General features: G+C 36.9%; 1 protein-coding gene across 1 annotated transcript; it reads right to left on the reverse strand.

The window, feature by feature from the left end:
* Positions 1–590: 590 nt before the first annotated feature.
* Positions 591–1,532, reverse strand: LOC132003388 (olfactory receptor 5AS1). Its single transcript, XM_059379184.1, has one exon. It carries the CDS (start codon positions 1,530–1,532, stop codon positions 591–593), a length of 942 nt encoding a protein of 313 aa, XP_059235167.1.
* Positions 1,533–16,839: the final 15,307 nt, after the last annotated feature.

The raw sequence follows: 16,839 nt of genomic DNA on the forward strand, positions 1-16,839 counted from the left end.
TGATTTTCTAAGAGCCAGTGAAACCATTGCTTATTATGAATGACATCAAATGTCCCTGATGAAGAATGTTCTGTGGGTGCAGAATCTAGACTGTTTCCCAAAGAAAGCTAAATTTACTCACTCATCTTTATATCACCTATTTATTCCAGCCTTTCATCCTTTAAACACACATGTAATGAGAATGTGCTGTGTATGGGATTTGGGATAATAAACCAAGAAAAATAGCCCCCGCTGCCAAGGAGCTTCTCATATGGGGCGGTTGACAGACAATTCAACATATATCTTTGATATAACATGATAAAGAACATAATGAGTCACAAAGTATTGCACAAAGTATTTAGTGAACACTAACTAGAAAGCAATTATTTTTATTGATTCTATTGCAAGTATCTTTCACAGAGTAGAATGATTTGGAGAGCCTATTTCTGAATGAGAGGGTGAAAATATTTTAACGTATTGGGGATGAAAGAGTTATCTTTAATTCTGAAAAATGATAACGGATTTCGAAGAGTTGACATACTAGGCATTCATGGCATGATGACAGTGGAAGGGCAAGCTCTATCTTGAATATTCTTAAATAATTTAAATTCTTATTCATTTAAAAGCCAGTTTCTTTCTAATAGCTTTTTGAGGGCATTCTTTACATCCTTGTTTCTGAAGCTGTAGATTATCGGGTTAAACATGGGAAAGACAACAGTATAAAACACGGCAACGACCTTGTCCGTGTCTAAGGAATAGCTGGTCGTGGGACGTAAGTACATAAACAGGAGCGTTCCGTAGAATAGCGTGACTGCTATGAAATGGGAAGTACAGGTGGAGAATGTTTTGCTCCTGCCCCCTGAGGACTTGATGCTCAAAACAGTGATAAGGATACAGGTGTAAGAGATACATATGACCACAAAAGTGCTCGTCTGTATGAAGCCACACAAGGCAAAGAGCAAAAGCTCATTGATATGGGTATCGGCACACGACAAAGCTAAGAGAGGTGGGATATCACAGAAAAAATGATTCACAATATTGGAGCCGCAAAATGGCAGCCTGAACATGAGGCACACGTGTACCATCGCAGTCATGCTTCCACTGCAGTAGGCCAACACGATGGAGCAGACACAGACTCTCCTGGACATAAGTGTAGAATAGAGCAAGGGGTTACAGATGGCTGCATAACGGTCATATGCCATTGCTGCTAGAATAAGGCACTCGGCATCAGCAAAACAACCAAAGAAAAACATTTGTATGGCACAGCCATAAGGAGAGATGCTTTTCCGGGAGGCTAAGAAATTCACCAACATTTTAGGGGCGATTGCTGAAGAATAGCAGATGTCTAAAAAAGACAGGTTGCTGAGAAAAAAATACATGGGGGTGTGAAGACTTGAGTTGATATTAACTAGGATTATTAAACTCATATTTCCCACCAAAGTTAGTGTATAGACTATGAGAAATACCAAGAATAGTGTAACTCTGAGAGGGAGATAATCTGTGAATCCAACAAGGAGAAATTCAGTTGGCATGGTATAATTCATCTCCAACATTTTGGTTTTCTTGTTTTTCTTGTCCAAAACAGACGCTATCAGAATATGTGAGTTGACTTGAGTGATGTATGAAGCGAGAATATCTTTATTCTCCTTTTTAAGGAAGCCAATAGAAGGATAATATAATCACAGCTATGACATTTTCTGTGATCTATTTGGTTTGTTTACTTTTCTTATCATTTTCTTTAAAGGAGGTAGTTAAACGTCTTCGTTGGTACCAGGGGATGTTATTCTGAGTTGGTGTTCGGAGGAGCAGTCACTCTCTAAAATCTGGGCTCTTTAAGAAATGAAATCAGTTCCTTTCAAGCTAAAAGGAAAAGAATATGGCTTGGTCGATAAATGTAGTAGAATTGTGAAAATTGGCAAAATCCTTAAAGCAAAGCTTTATTTTTTCCTCTTAAAATCACATTCTTTCATATAAAAGAGAGTTGGGAAAAATTGTAGGAAAAAAGTGCCTGCGGGTAAGCTAGCTAATTCTACAGAAGAGTATCTGTGATCCTGAGAAGTAGTTAACATAACAGTTAAGACACAGTAGTTACTGTAAGAGATGACTGGGTTCAAATCTCAGATTTGCTACTTATGGGTTGTGTGAGCTTGATAAAGTTATTTAACTGCTCTGTATGGCTAGATGAATAAATGAGTAGATATTTGTAAAACATTTGTGTTACTGGCATATAATAAACACTAATATGAGCATGTATTAAATATAAATAATTAAAACAAATATATTGACCTTTTTGTTTCTTTTTAATTGCTTGCTTGATACTGAATTTTATTTATTTATTTATTTTATTTATAAATTAACTCCACACTGGGCATGGAGCCCAATGCAGCGCTTGAACTGACCACCTTAAGATCAAGACCTGAACTGAAATCAGGATTTGGAAGCTTGACTGACTGAGCCACCCAGGCACCCCCTTAATTAATTTTTAATAAAATATTCAAGTGTCTCAAAATCCATCTTATCTTTTCATCCTGGATATATGATCTGTGCTCTTTTATAGAGAAAAGCCAGCGTGTGTGTGTGTGTGTGTGTGTGTGTGTGTGTGTGTGTCTGTGTGTGTTCTATGCAAATATATTGTTTGGAAGTAGTAACTCTTTTACACTTGTCCTATATTATTGCCTTGTCTCCCTGGGTTTATGTCTCTATCTCAACTCTGAGGTAAGACAACCTCTCATGTGAGGTCCTTGAAACATAAACTGTCTTGAAGAACAACTGTAACTCTGCTCTTATTAGTGGGCTTCTAAACTAGCTATATAAGAAATACCCTGAAGGAAATTATTTGAGGGGAAAAAAGATAGGATGAGTGCAAAGAGAAAAGAAATTATGGCATGATGGAATATATTCAACAAGCAGTTAAGGTTTAGCAATACTAGAGTAACATTACAGTGAGCAATAAGGCAAATGAATAACGGAGGTCTATTCTGTCTACCATGCTGGTTAAGCTCAGAATTGATGCCCCCCACCCTTAAGTAAAATGGTCTGCAATCTTCTAGAGACACTGAGAAGAGAGGTCAGTCTTCTTTGGGAACCAGATCTTAAAGAGGAAGTAGTAAGGTGAGGGTCTGAAACTATGGTGAAGCAATCCGAATTCCTAAAATAAAAAAGAAAAAATGTTTACGTGGCTATGCTGTGCAAACGTCATTTGTAAGATTTATATAATATTCACATTCTCACTTAAATCTGTTTTTTCTTTTTTCTCTGAAGTTGTGGCTAAAAAGCCAATGCAGAGATTAAAGTGGTTAGAGAATATATAATTAATTACTTGCTGTATAAACTTTAAATAAACAATCTATACAGATTCAGTGGTTAAAGAATCAATCCAATAATCACAAAAAGGTTTCTTCTATATGATTTTTGTCAAACTTCTAACTAAAGAATTAACATTAGAATCAGTCAGGGATGTCTGGGTGGCTCAGTCGGTTGAGCAACTGCCTTCAGCTCAGGTCATGTTCCCGAGGTCCCGGGATCGAGTCCTGGATCAGGTTCCTTACTCATGGGTGGGGGCGCGGGCGCTGCTTCTCCCTCTATCTCTGCCTGCCACTTTGCCTTCTTGTGCTTGCTCTCTCTGACAACTAAGTAAAAAACTGAATAATCTTAAAAAAAGAGAGAGAATCAATTAAATAACAAAAATATACAAAATTCAGGAGATTTCATGCCATTGGTTCTCAACGATTGTATCGGATGAGCTCTCACTATTAGCATCAGTTTGATTAACGACAGTCTACACGGAGATCTCCAGATCATCACATTTGCCTGCTTATTGGGGCTCAAATTGCCATCACTGGTACAGAAGAGGCTGCAGCAAATTGAAAATAGAGTAAATGTCTGGATACCTGGGCTCTAATTTGGGTTCTTATACTACGAGTCATTCCAGCCTTAGGTCAACCTGTCCTTGTTTATAAAATCACACCTACTTTATTTATTGTATAGAATTGTCCTTTAGGACAAATGAGTCAGAACATTCAAGAGCTTCATGATTATATAGGAAACTTTCATCTTTGGAGATTAGTAATGGAAATTCTAAAGTCAGGCAAGTTTATTAAAATGTGTTTTATTTTCTTATTGACAACACCAAAACAAATGGCACTGTGCAGTGCTGGTTAAACACACAGGATTCAGAAGGAGGCAAAACTGATGTTAACCTCAGATGCAGCATCTACGTTTCCGTAAGGCATTCAAGTTCTGTATTCCTGAATGTCTTGGTTTTGTTTATTAGCATCAGAATATTCCATAAGGTTGAAAAAGTATGATTACACTGGATAATTCATAGCATCACTTACAGAACTTATTATATTATATATGCATAAAATGGATCCATAATTATCTATTATTACTCTTAAGGGCATTATGATTGTTAAATAATTCAATATCTGACTTCAAAGTCCTAAGTTTCCAGAACTGATGATTACAGCAACAAACACGAAGTAGTCATACTCTATGTGAACATACATATGTGCTCATGGTGAGAGAGATTTGCTTTCTGATGAGGGTTACTTAAGCTTACTCAATTGATGAGGGTTACTTAAGCTTACTCAATTAATTAGACCATTGGTCTTACCCAAATTCCAAAATAGGCAACAGTTAGCTTTTGCCTCCTGGCAATAAGAGGCACAATGAATTAGACCGTGTTTTTGTTTTTGGGAAATGCCAGGGGTAAGGTTAGGTCAGTCTTATACCTTCACCATTGGATTGAATCTTTAACCACCTCCATTCACTCCTCCAGCCCACACATCTACACACAAACTAAGAAAACACCACAGAGACTCCGTGAACATACCTTGTAGCTAAGACAACATTATCTTTGTTCCATTGTTGCATTTACAGCAGTCATCTACCTTAGCACCATCTAGGATTTTGAATCAGGGAATTTCTTTTGTGTGAGAAGCTAACAACCTTTCTCTCCAAATTTTACAAATGAGTCTTATGATGGATGACTATTTATCTTCTTGGCGGTGACAAGTGGGACATGACCCCAAGATAATTCCCAACCCCAGGAGGACTTTGGATAGGCAACTACTTCCTTTCCTGTGGTGTGGCTTGAATGGTTTACTTTAAATGAGAAAGATGAAAAATGGTAACAGAATGGACTGTAATGTAGCTAGTTACAGCAAAACACATGTCTCCGTCACTGGGAGATGTTTGATTAAAAAACAACAACAAAAATATTTTAGTAAAATCAAAATATTAAAAAATGTGCTTTCTCCTGTAAATGCTATGATTTCTATCAGATACTGAAAGACGTTTCAAAGCATTAGTCATATGAGGCGATTCGAAACTACAATCTCAATGCTATTAACACCTGATTTGTGTTTGGTTTTCGGTTTTCTAGGTGAGTACAAGGAACTATGACTTGAATGATAAGCTGCAGGAGTGAGAGCTTATATCTCAGGCAACCTCAGTTTGAATGTTAGTTTTGCCATGTCACAATTGTAAGACATTAAGCTGCTTACTTAACCTGATTTTTGTTAATTTTTAAATTGTGAATAATAATTGCCCATCCCATCAAATTCTTATGGAGATTGGGATAATGTGCATAAAACCTAGCCTCTTGTGAAGAAGGTTGTATTCATTTAACAACTGTTAGCTTTCTTTAACAATTATAACAGCATTTGCAGCAGCATTGATAAGTACTTAAATTTCTGATTCTGGATTTTAACTTGTTGACATTGGTATAGAGTCTGTACCTTAAGACTCTAAAGGTAGACAGAATGGAGAATGGATAAGTCTTGTATGCCAGATATTGTAAATAACTGCTTTTTTTCTATCTAATGGGAAAATTAAAATCATTTTTATTGCTACTAGAGGGTTTCTTATTTAATAGACAAAAGATCAGTGTATTTAGAAAAAAAAAAAGCCTCTTTTATCAATCAAAACAACAAGTGTGTGAAGAATTAAGAGCTAGAAAAATACAGCTTGAAAATTTCTGAAGGGGGTGCCTGGATGGCTCAGTTGTTTAAGCATATCCTTCAGCTCATGATCCGAGGGGCCTGGGATGGAGCCCTACACTGGGTTCCTTGCTCAGCAGGGATCCTGCTTCTCCCTCTGCCTACTGCTCCCCCTGCTTGTGCTCTCTCTCTCTGACAAATAAATAAATCTTTAAATAATTCAGAGAGAGAAGGTACCTTTCTCCCTCCCCCCATTTCATTTAATAAACCTAAGCATCTTGTGAAAAAAAAAATAGAAAAATAATTAAAAAAATAGTAAACTCTTAGTTGTATTTTAAAAGATACGATTATAAGTTGGTGCAGCCACTTTGGGAAAACAGTATAGAGATTCCTCAAAAAATTTAAAATAGAGCTACCCTATGACCCTACCCAGGTCATAATACCCTATGACCCTGCAATTGCATTACTGAGTACCTCAAGGATACAGATGTAGTCAAAAGAAGGTCCATGTGTACCCCAATGTTCATAGCAGCAATGTCCACAATAGCCAAACAGTGGAAAGAGCCAAGATGCCCTTCAACAGATAAATGGATAAAGAAGATTTGGTCCATATATGCAACGGAATATTACACAGCCATCAGAAAGGATGCATATCCAACTTTTGTATCAACATGGATGGAGCTGGAGGAGATTATGCTGAGTAAAATAAGCCAACCAGAAAAAGTAAATTATCATATGGTTTCACTTACTGTGGAGCATAAGGAATAACATGGAGGACATTAAGAGAAGGAAAGGACAAGTGAATTGGGAGAATCAGAGGGGGAGACGAAGCATGAGAGATTGGACTCTGAGAAACAAACTGAGGGTTTTGGAGCAGAGAGGGGTGAAGGGATGGGTGAGCCTGGTGGTGGGTATTAAGGAGGGCACGGATTGCATGCAGCACTGGGTATGGTGTATAAACAGTGAATCTTGGAACACTGAAAAAATAAAATTAAATTTAAAAAAAGATGTGATTATAAAGAAAATCTCCCTTTCTATAAGGAGTGTATGTTTGTTATTAAAACACAAAGGTGGAGCACCTGGGTAGTTCAGTTGGTTAAGCATTTGCCTTCAGCTCAGGTCATGATCTCCTGGTCCTGGAATCCAGCCCTGCATGAGGCTTCCTGCTCAGTGGGGAGTGTGCTTCTCTCTCTTCCTCTGCCCATTCCCATTGCTCATTCTCTCTCTCTCTCTCTCTCTTTCATAAATAAAATCTTAACAACAACAACAACAAAACAAAAATATAGCCTTCACTTCAGTTTTTAAAAATTTTAAAAGATCTTATTTATTATTCATGAGAGGCAAAGGGAGAAGCAGGCTCCCCACTGAGCAGGGCACTTGATTCAGGACTTGATCCGGATACTGGGATCATGACCTTAGCCAAAGGCAAATGCTTCACCGTCTGAGCTACCCAAGCCCCATTATATCCTTCACTTTAAAGAGTACTCTTCTGTTTACAAACAGCGATATGGAGACAAACAACAGTGAAACAGCTCTGCTTATTAAAAGGATAAAATAGATTGGCTAACTCCTTGGAAGTATAAGGAAGTTGGAGGACGAGTTGAGAAACTTGGCAGGAACCAAAGGAAATAGAGGAGTGAGGGTAGCACCATAGGAACAGTCTGCTTCATTTCAGACAAGTGCCAGCCCCTTCCACTGTCAGCTGCTGTGAATAATCCCTCATCTTGCTTTACATTCAAAGGACTCAAAAGTTAGGAATGGAATTTTTGATTAGCCAAGAGTAGGGCACATATTCCAGCTTTAGTTTCTGGGGAGCTGGAGTTGAACTCTCTCTCTCTCTCTCTCTCTCTCTCTCTCTCTCTCTCCTTAGCCTGTTATGGGGCTGGAAAGGCATTGTGGCATCCTGATTCTGTTCAACCATTACTCCATCCCTTAGAGGAAGTGTTGCTTTCCTGCACACCAGCCACTGAACCAGGGTAAGGAAGGGTTATTTGAGGAGTGTGTTATTAACTACACAACACACACCAAAAAGCCCATCCCCGTATAACTTCTCTGAACCTCCCGTTTGCTACCAATCATATTCCTTCATGCTCCTGATTGGCCAAACTGAAATAGATTTCTTCTATGAGCAACATAGTTAAAAATGTTTATTTCTGGAACCTCTACTTAATGGATAAATTATCCAATATTCTCCAATATTCTTCAGGAATTCCTTAGCCTGGGGTAATAATAGCATGGCAATGTATTTTTTGCAGTAATCACTACAATCTGTAGAGCCTGCCAGCAACCAGGCTTAGTTTTGTTGTTGTTGTTGTTGTTGATTTTGTTTGCTTTGTTTGAACTTTTCCATTAATTAGCCATAGAGAAGTCCCTTGGTGCCATGCTAGGCTGTGAAAGTAAGTGAGGGTCTCCTGAAAATTATTTGGACCCTTAGGATTTGTTCAGGCCCAGCTACATGAATGAGAATTCTACGACATAATGTTCTTCATGGGATACCTAACTTTATCAATTAGAGAGCTTATAACTCCGTGTTCATAATGGAAAATTTAGGACTCGTGATAACCTGGTGTCCTGTGGTCAGGTATTCTATCTCACCAGAACCCAGTAGCAAGATAATGCTTATTTTTCACAAGGAGAAAAGTAAAGTTGCTGAAGCAAAAAGCAAAGCAAAACAAAACAAAACAAAACAAAACAACAAAAACAAAAACCCACATTTGATCTTAAAATCTCTAAAGGCTTCTGCTACTGCACATAACTGCCTCTCGGGTTAAGCCTCTGCCTTCGGTTCAGGTCATGATTCCAGGGTCCTGGGATCCAGTCCCTCATCTGGCTCTCTGCTCAGCAGGGAGCCTGCTTCCCTCTCACTCTCTCTCCCTGCCTCTTCGCCTACTTGTGATCTCTCTCTATCAAATAAACTTAAAAAAAAAGTATGCTTCCATTTAGGAAAGGTATGATCTTGTCATTTATAAGAAATAAGAAATGTTTTTGTCCCAGTTTCTAGCACAAGGCTTCTAAAACCCTTCGAATTTTTCTAAGTTTTGAGAGCAATGAAGATGTCTTCTGCTATAGTACTGATGAGTTGACCCTTGGAATGTCCCTATGTCATCTAAGTTTGGGAAGGGGAAGGGAGAATACTGGAGGTTAAGTCCATTGACAGTAGCCAGTGATTTCATCAGCTGTGCCTATGTAATAAAGCTTCCATAAAAACTGAAAGGTATGGGATTTGGGAAGCTTCCAGATTGGTGCACTTGGAGATTCAGGGAAAATGATGTCCTCTGAGAAGGCATGGTGGTGTCATACCCTTCCCCATACTTTGCCTTATGCATCACTTCCATCTGAGTATTCCTGAGTTATGTCCTTTTATAAGAAACTAGTAATCCAGTAAGGGAAATGTGTCTCTGAGTTCTATGAGCCACTGTAGCAGTTCAAGAAAACTCAAGGAGGGGATACTGGGAACCTCTGATTTATAGTCATTTCAGGCAAATGTATAGGTGACAACCTGGACTTGTGAGGGGCATCTAAAGTGGGTGGGAAATTTATAGGATGCAGACCTTAAATTATAATCCAAGGAGGGGGTCAGTGGAAGCTCCAATCAATAGCCAGTCTTTCAGAAACATGGGTAACAACCCAGGCTTATGATTGGCATTTGAGGATGGGGACAGTCTTACGGGACTGAGTCCTTAACCGGTGGAATCTGATGCTCTCTCCAATTGGATAGTATCAGAGTTGAAATAAACTGTAGGATATCTTGTTATACCCTGTTGGTGTCCAGAGCATTGCTTGCTTGTGTATGGGGGAATCCCCTCTTCATACATTGGTAGTTGAGTGCAGAACCCAAAATGGAAGATTCCCTAAATCAACATTCCCTAAATGTCTGGACCCACAGAAACAAGGTTTCTAGATTGCTGATATTTGCATATGTCATATAACATTCTGGTCTTCAGTATTGTGAATAGTTGTACATTTTCATGGGATAGTGAGAGGCAAACTAATTTTTATTTTTCAAGAACCTGAGATTTACACATTTAGAGACAAAATGTTTAGAAGTTCTTTGTTTTCCCTGTCAAAAAAAACAAAGCAATTCAGGATGTTTGTTTTTCTTGTGTGGACTAGGGAAGTAGATAAAGCATTATATCACCGAAAAGCTACATATAGGGTATCATGGACTGTGCTGTAGGATTACCATATTAGGAATAGCAGTTATAAGTGGAAGTAATCCATGGGTGCCTGGGTGGCTCAGTGGGGTTAAGCCTCTGCCTTCGGCTCAGGTCATGATCTCAGGGTCCTGGGATCGAGTCCCGCATCGGGCTCTCTGCTGGGCAGGGAGCCTGCTTCCTCCTCCTCTCTCTCTCTCTCTCTCTGCCTGCCTCTCTGCCTACTTGTGATCTCTGTCTGTCAAATAAATAAATAAAATCTTAAAAAAAAAAAGTAGAAGTAATCCACTGATTATACTCATAAAGAATAATTAACTAATATTTAGAAAATACATTCATTTTCTATCCTGGCAAAACTAAAAAGCCAAATTACAATTTTCTAAGAATTACTGTCACCGTTTTTCATGTTGGAACTGTGCAGTAATAGGCCAATTCAGTCAGCCTTGATTGCGTGAACTCTGTGTATTCCAAAGGTCTTTAAAGATTGATATTTGACCCTGGGAGATAACTTCTGAAACCTTGGAATATCCTACCTTTTAAGAGCATCTTTGTATTCTAGAGTCCCATACCAGTTTAAGCTAATGATGTGATTTGAGATAAATGCCTGTTTTCATACATCTGGGGTTTCCCGGAACATACTCTGGGCTAGGTTGGATCAGTTTGAATTCTGTGGTGGAGAAGCTGGAGAGTGTGTAGCTAAGGGCAGTTATGGGGCTCTCCAAACCTATATCCTGCCGTCCAATAAAACCCTCTACATTGGTGCATCTGGGTGGCTCAGTCAGTTAAGCATCTGACTTTGGATCTCAGCTTAGATCTTGCTGTCAGAGTCGTGAGTTCAAGCCCCATGTTGGGCTCAATGCTGGGTGTGGAGCCTACTTAAAAAAAAAAAAAAATCCTGTACACTAAGATATGTTTAAGCTTTTCTGGTTGACAAAATTCATGAGTCGTTAGGCAACACTGCCCAGAGAACCAAACGCTGTCTGTGTGACCTCACCAGGGCTGGACAAGTGGAAGCTATGCCTGGTTTCTACTGGACACTGCCCTATACACATTTCTCTTTTGCCAATTTTAATCTAACTCTGTAGCTGTAATAAACCATAACCATAACAGTGATTCGGAGTTTTGTACGCAAATCACCAATCCTGCTGGTAGTCTCAGGCACCTAGGACATAAGTATTAAATTCAAAAATTTTCCTTAAGTAATTTTCTTTTTTCCTTTTAATTAAGATTTCAAACATATTTATTCTTTAGTACATAAAATGTGAAATTTAACTTATTCCAAAACTATAAAATAGATATTAGAAAACCAAATTAAATGAATATGGATAAACTCACCTCCCAAGTTAAATAAAAATGAAAGACTTTGAGTATTGTCCAAATTGAAAATTCTCTGTGATCATACCTATTATCCTGATTCCTTGACAGTGACAACTGACACTCTTCTGTACTTTACATTCCTTAGCTACTTTAAAAAAATCAATTCATCCATGCTTTTACATATATTTTTCATACATCTATGTTTATTTGCTTTTGAATATTACAAATGAGATGGCATTCAGTTTGTCCTTTATACTGTTTGCTTTTCCTCAATATTATCTTTCTAACCCTATCTTATGTTTAGGATTATTCCTTCACTCTTTAATTGTACAGTTTTGTAGTATTATTTTTCCTTACGGCCATAATTAAATTGTCTTTTACTTTCTATCATGACTAATGCTGCTGTGAACGCTACTCTACAGGTCACTTGGTGCACAGGTGTAAGTCTGGCTACATCTTGAGATGTGGCATTGATGGGATACAAAGTATACCTATGTTCAGCTTTAAAATGTAACAAAATGATTTCTAAATTTCTTGCTTGTATTTATACTCTCAAAAAAAGCACATAATATCTTAAATTCCATATACTTACTAATATTGTTATGGTTAGTCACTTAACTTTTTTTTTTTTTTTTTTTTTTTTTGGCTAACATAGTGGGGGATCGAGCCCAGGACTCTAGGATCATGACCTGAGCTAAAGGCAGATGCTTATATCTGAGCCACCCAGGTGCTCTGATATTTAAATTTTTATCACATCTAGAATTAGTATTTTTTGCCTATTGTATTAAGTAGGGATCTTTTTTTTTTTTTTAATGCAGACAGTATATTTTCCTCACTTTTTTTTTTTTTTTTTTTAATATATGCTCTTGAGGCACCTGGGTGTCTCAGTCAGTTGAACATTGGAGATTTGGTTTCAGCTCAGGTCACGATCTCAGGGTCCTGAGTTCAAGCCTTGCATTGGGCTCCGTCCATGTTCAGTGGCGAGTCTTCTTGAGGTTCTTTCTCCTTCTCTGTTCCTCCCCTCTCTCTCCCTCTTTCTCTCTCTCAAACATATAAATACATCTTTCATATATATATATATATATATTTTCTTTTCTCCCTTCATCCTTGGTGTAGTCTAACATATTAAATTTTCCTTTACATGTGGATCTGTTTCTGGATTCTGTTCTGATCATCAGCCTATGTGAAACTTTCTTCCTTGGTAAGTTTTCCATCATATAATGGCATTATATCTATTAGATCCCTCTTCAGGATTGACTTAATCTTTTAGTTTTGTGTTATTCAATAAGTATTTAAATTAGTTGCTACTTTTAGAATATTTTTGCAATTTTCTTTGGAATTGTGCTGTATTTAAAGATTAATTTTGTAAAACATATCTTTAAAATATTGAGCCATCTTTGTAAACATGGTGTCACTATTACTATTTATTTAAAATCTTTTAATAATGTGTTATAATTTTCTTTACGGATGTTTTGAGTTACCTATTGTTGGGTTATTTTTTTCTAAGGACCTTTAATAATGTTAGACTTAAAACATTACATTAAATTTTTTCTTCAGGGATAAGAATATACAACTCATTTTCAGATCAGATATGGATCCTAAATTTAGCAACTCAGACAAATGTTTTTATTAATCTTCATAATTTGCTATTTTACTCTTTTCCATGAAACTATTCCACATACCTTTTACATTTTTTTCGGCTAACCATACCTTCTATTGAATTGTTACCTGACATTGACAACATTGAACATCATTGTCTTTTATTTTTAATTTTAAAGTAATATCACTAAATTTGTTTACTGGATTTGATCATAGGTTGTTAATTTAATCATTTAACTTTTGTTCTTAATTAAAATTATGTCTGAGCTTCCAAATGCAATTTGCCTGGCTTGTCTTGCATCATTATTAACATAAAGGAAGATGTAAAAACAACAACAAAAACAATGAAACCTTTGCAATGACAGAACTTTTGGAACAAAAATTCAAACAACTAAGTCTTGAAAATTGCAAAAGAAGACATGTCATTAAAGGTGATTGTCCACTATTTTTGAAAGCATTGCCATTTCAGGTTTTTAAGCCACAGATTAACAGTGCTGAACCTACTCTCTTCTGAGATGGATCGACCATTCAAAGCAAATGCCCTATAGATCTCATCAACAATAACCTTTGGTGCACTTTTTAGCTTAAATTAAAAAAATGTACAGTTCAATTATTACTGAAGGGATAAGTAGCATGGTGATGATTATCTTGAGAGAAAAATAATCACTGTATGATAAGGAAACGTAGATTCCTTGCCAACTGTTTTTACTTTATTGTAATAAATCCCTTTGAAAATTGTGAATTATTACCTTTTGCATTGGGGAAAATATAAGGGTCACCATCAGAATACTTCCTAATTATGTTATTTCTTATTGAATCTCAAGAGAAATCAATAGACATTACAGTTACATAATGAATCAACATATTTTTCATTCTTCTAAGTAAATAAAATCCACAAATGCATTTCAGTGACAGAAATGAATAAATTAAAAACTTATTTTCCTACAATATCAACTCATAATTTATTACATGTATTTGCTTTATTAATTTGAATAAGGTTATTAGAATAAAATTTAGCATTTTGAGATTGATTCTTAGAAAAATTACATAGATAAAATTTTATAATCTAAGAAGTCATGAATTATGAATCTAATCATTTATAAGAAACAACTTAATTATTTTTAAATTTACAGTTTAAAATATAGTCAAGTTTATTCACTGTTATTTATTTATCCACAAATATTTATTGATTAAATATTAAATAGGAAGCACAAATATATAAATAACAAGCTAATAGACTGTATTTAGTAAAAAATAATATCAATTTTCAAAAAGATACTATGAAAATACAAAGAGTCAAGCTACAAACTAGAAAAAATATTGATAAAGAGCATATATTTTAAAGGATTTGTATCCAGAATATACAAGGAATTCTTACATCTCAATTACAATAAACAAGAAAACCAAATAACAAGATAGGCAAGAGATTTTTATAGATATTTCATCAAAGAATAAATGAAGGCAGAAATAAGCACATGAAAAATGAAAAATGTTCAAAATGGTCTCTAGATGGACTTAAAATCACAATGAGAAATACATCCGTAACTATTAAAATAGCTAAAACTTTTTAAAAAAGGAAAAACAGAAAGAAAATGCCAAATGTTGATTATTTAAAGCAACGGAGCCTCGCCTGGATGGGTTTGTGACTCTTGATTTCAGCTCAGATCATGATCTTAGGGTTGTGAGATGAAGACCCCAAGTGCGGCCCAGCACTGGATGTGGACCTTGGTTAAGATTCTCTCTCCCTCCCCCTCTTGCTCTGCCCTTCACCACTGATCCCACACAACCCCTATAAAGTAAAAAAGAAAAAAAAAAAAGAAGAAGAAACAGGAATTCTCAAAAATTGTTGGCAATAAAAAGCAACATGATAATTATGTTAAAGTTTGTGAGGTTTTTTAAAAGATTTTATTTATTTATTTGAGAAACAGACAGACAGAGATGGTGACAGAGATTGTAAGAAAGAGCACAAACGGAGAGGAGAGGGAGAAGCAGGCTCCCCGCTGAGCAGGAAGCCTGATTTGGGGCTCATCCCTGGACCCTGGAGTCATGACCTGATCCAAAGGCAAACACTTAACCGACTGAGATACCCAGGTGTCCCAAAGTTTGACAGTCTTTTATGCTGACTATAAGTCCCAACAATTTTACCCCTATTTACTCAAAATAAATAAAAACATAGAGGAACAGTATTTTTGTACATAATTGCTCTAAGTTGGAAGCCATCAACTAATGACATTATCTACAGAATGGACTACTACTTAGTAATATAAGGGGGGTGGGAATGGATAAAAAATAACATCCTTGAATCTCAAAAATTACAATGAGGAACAGAAACCAGATTCAAAATGCTGTACACTATGTTTGATTTGCAAACTGGCCCCCGACACAGATGACAAGGATAGAACTATGCAAGAGGCAGAACACTGCAGATTGGTGGCAGGTTTAAAAAACAAGGGAACTTGGGTATAGTACTTGTCTTGAGAGACAACAAAACAAGTAGACTGCTACACCTGCTCACCAGAATCTTAAAAGTTAATCTAGAGGCCTTACCTGGATTCAATCATGTTTTCAATTCAAGTGGTCTCAACATCAGTCTCAAGGCTACGTCCTTGAATTGGCTGCTAACATTGAAATAATGGGCAGAAGGTGCATTTCAAGGACAGGAGAGGGGTAGGGAGCGCCCAGTTGCCTAGGTTCAGCTCACAAGTCAACTGGAGGTCACATCCTTTCAATATCCTCCTCCAGCAACTGTATTTGTATAAACACATGCAGCAACTGTGTGTGTTTAGATCACATCCTGAGAAGGGCAAAACATGACATAAACTGTATCAGTGGTTTCCCACTGGTTGTCAGAGGCTGGAGAAAGGGATAGGATTGCCCATAAGGGGAGGGAATTGTGGAATTTATTAAACTGGCAGTAGCCTTGAACCTGTCTTGATGGTGGTAGTGGTTGCAAGACTGTTTGTCACAACTCAACCAAACTGTGCACCTAAACACGGTGATAATTTACTGTAGGAAAACTGTGGCGCATCAAACCCAACTTTAAAAAACTGATAGCTTCCAACTCAATATTTTACCATTTTTAACCAAATTTAAATTGAAAGATTTTTTAATTGTTGCAGTTTCGTCCTCAATGAAACTTTTTTCAAAATTTTTAATGATAATCCTCTGTTCAGTGAATCTAATCTCCTTTTTCAATCTTTGTTTTTATTTTGGTGTAAAAGTATTGATTTCTTCTTTGTTCGTAACATTCTCCTCTTCCCTTGTTTCCATGATGACTCACTATGCTGCATCCCCTCCTGGCTCACTTAATTAACATTTCAGGTTGTTTAATTACAAATATTTTGAAGTACTCCATTTCTTAAATTGTTAATTAGGTTTCATACATTTTAAACGAATATTATGTATTTTTTAGAGATCAATTAAGAGGTAGTTTTTAGTGGTATAAATGACATCCACACAAGTCAAGTTTTTAGGCAATATATTGCATGATGCTAAAAACCTTTTTTAGATGCAGGAGTACTCTGCCTGCTCTGATGATTGCAAGATTGTATTCACTGGAAGATACACGCACATATGTGTGCCCATGTATACAGGTCATGATCCCGGGGTCTTGGGATCGAGCCCTGCATCGGGCTCTCTGCTCGGCAGAGAGCCTGCTTCTTCCTCTCTCTCTGCCTGCCTCTCTGCCTACTTGTGATCTCTGTCTTTCAAATAAATAAATAAAATCTTTATAAACCTGGTGATTGGCAGGGAGACAAACCATAAGTGACTCTTAATCTCACAACAAACTGAGGGTTGCCGGGGGGGAGGGGGTTTGGGAGAAGGGGGTGGGATTATGGACATTGGGG

This window comes from Mustela nigripes, chromosome 1 (genome assembly GCF_022355385.1).
Source record: "Mustela nigripes isolate SB6536 chromosome 1, MUSNIG.SB6536, whole genome shotgun sequence".
In the NCBI taxonomy this organism is placed as follows: Eukaryota; Metazoa; Chordata; class Mammalia; order Carnivora; family Mustelidae; genus Mustela; species Mustela nigripes.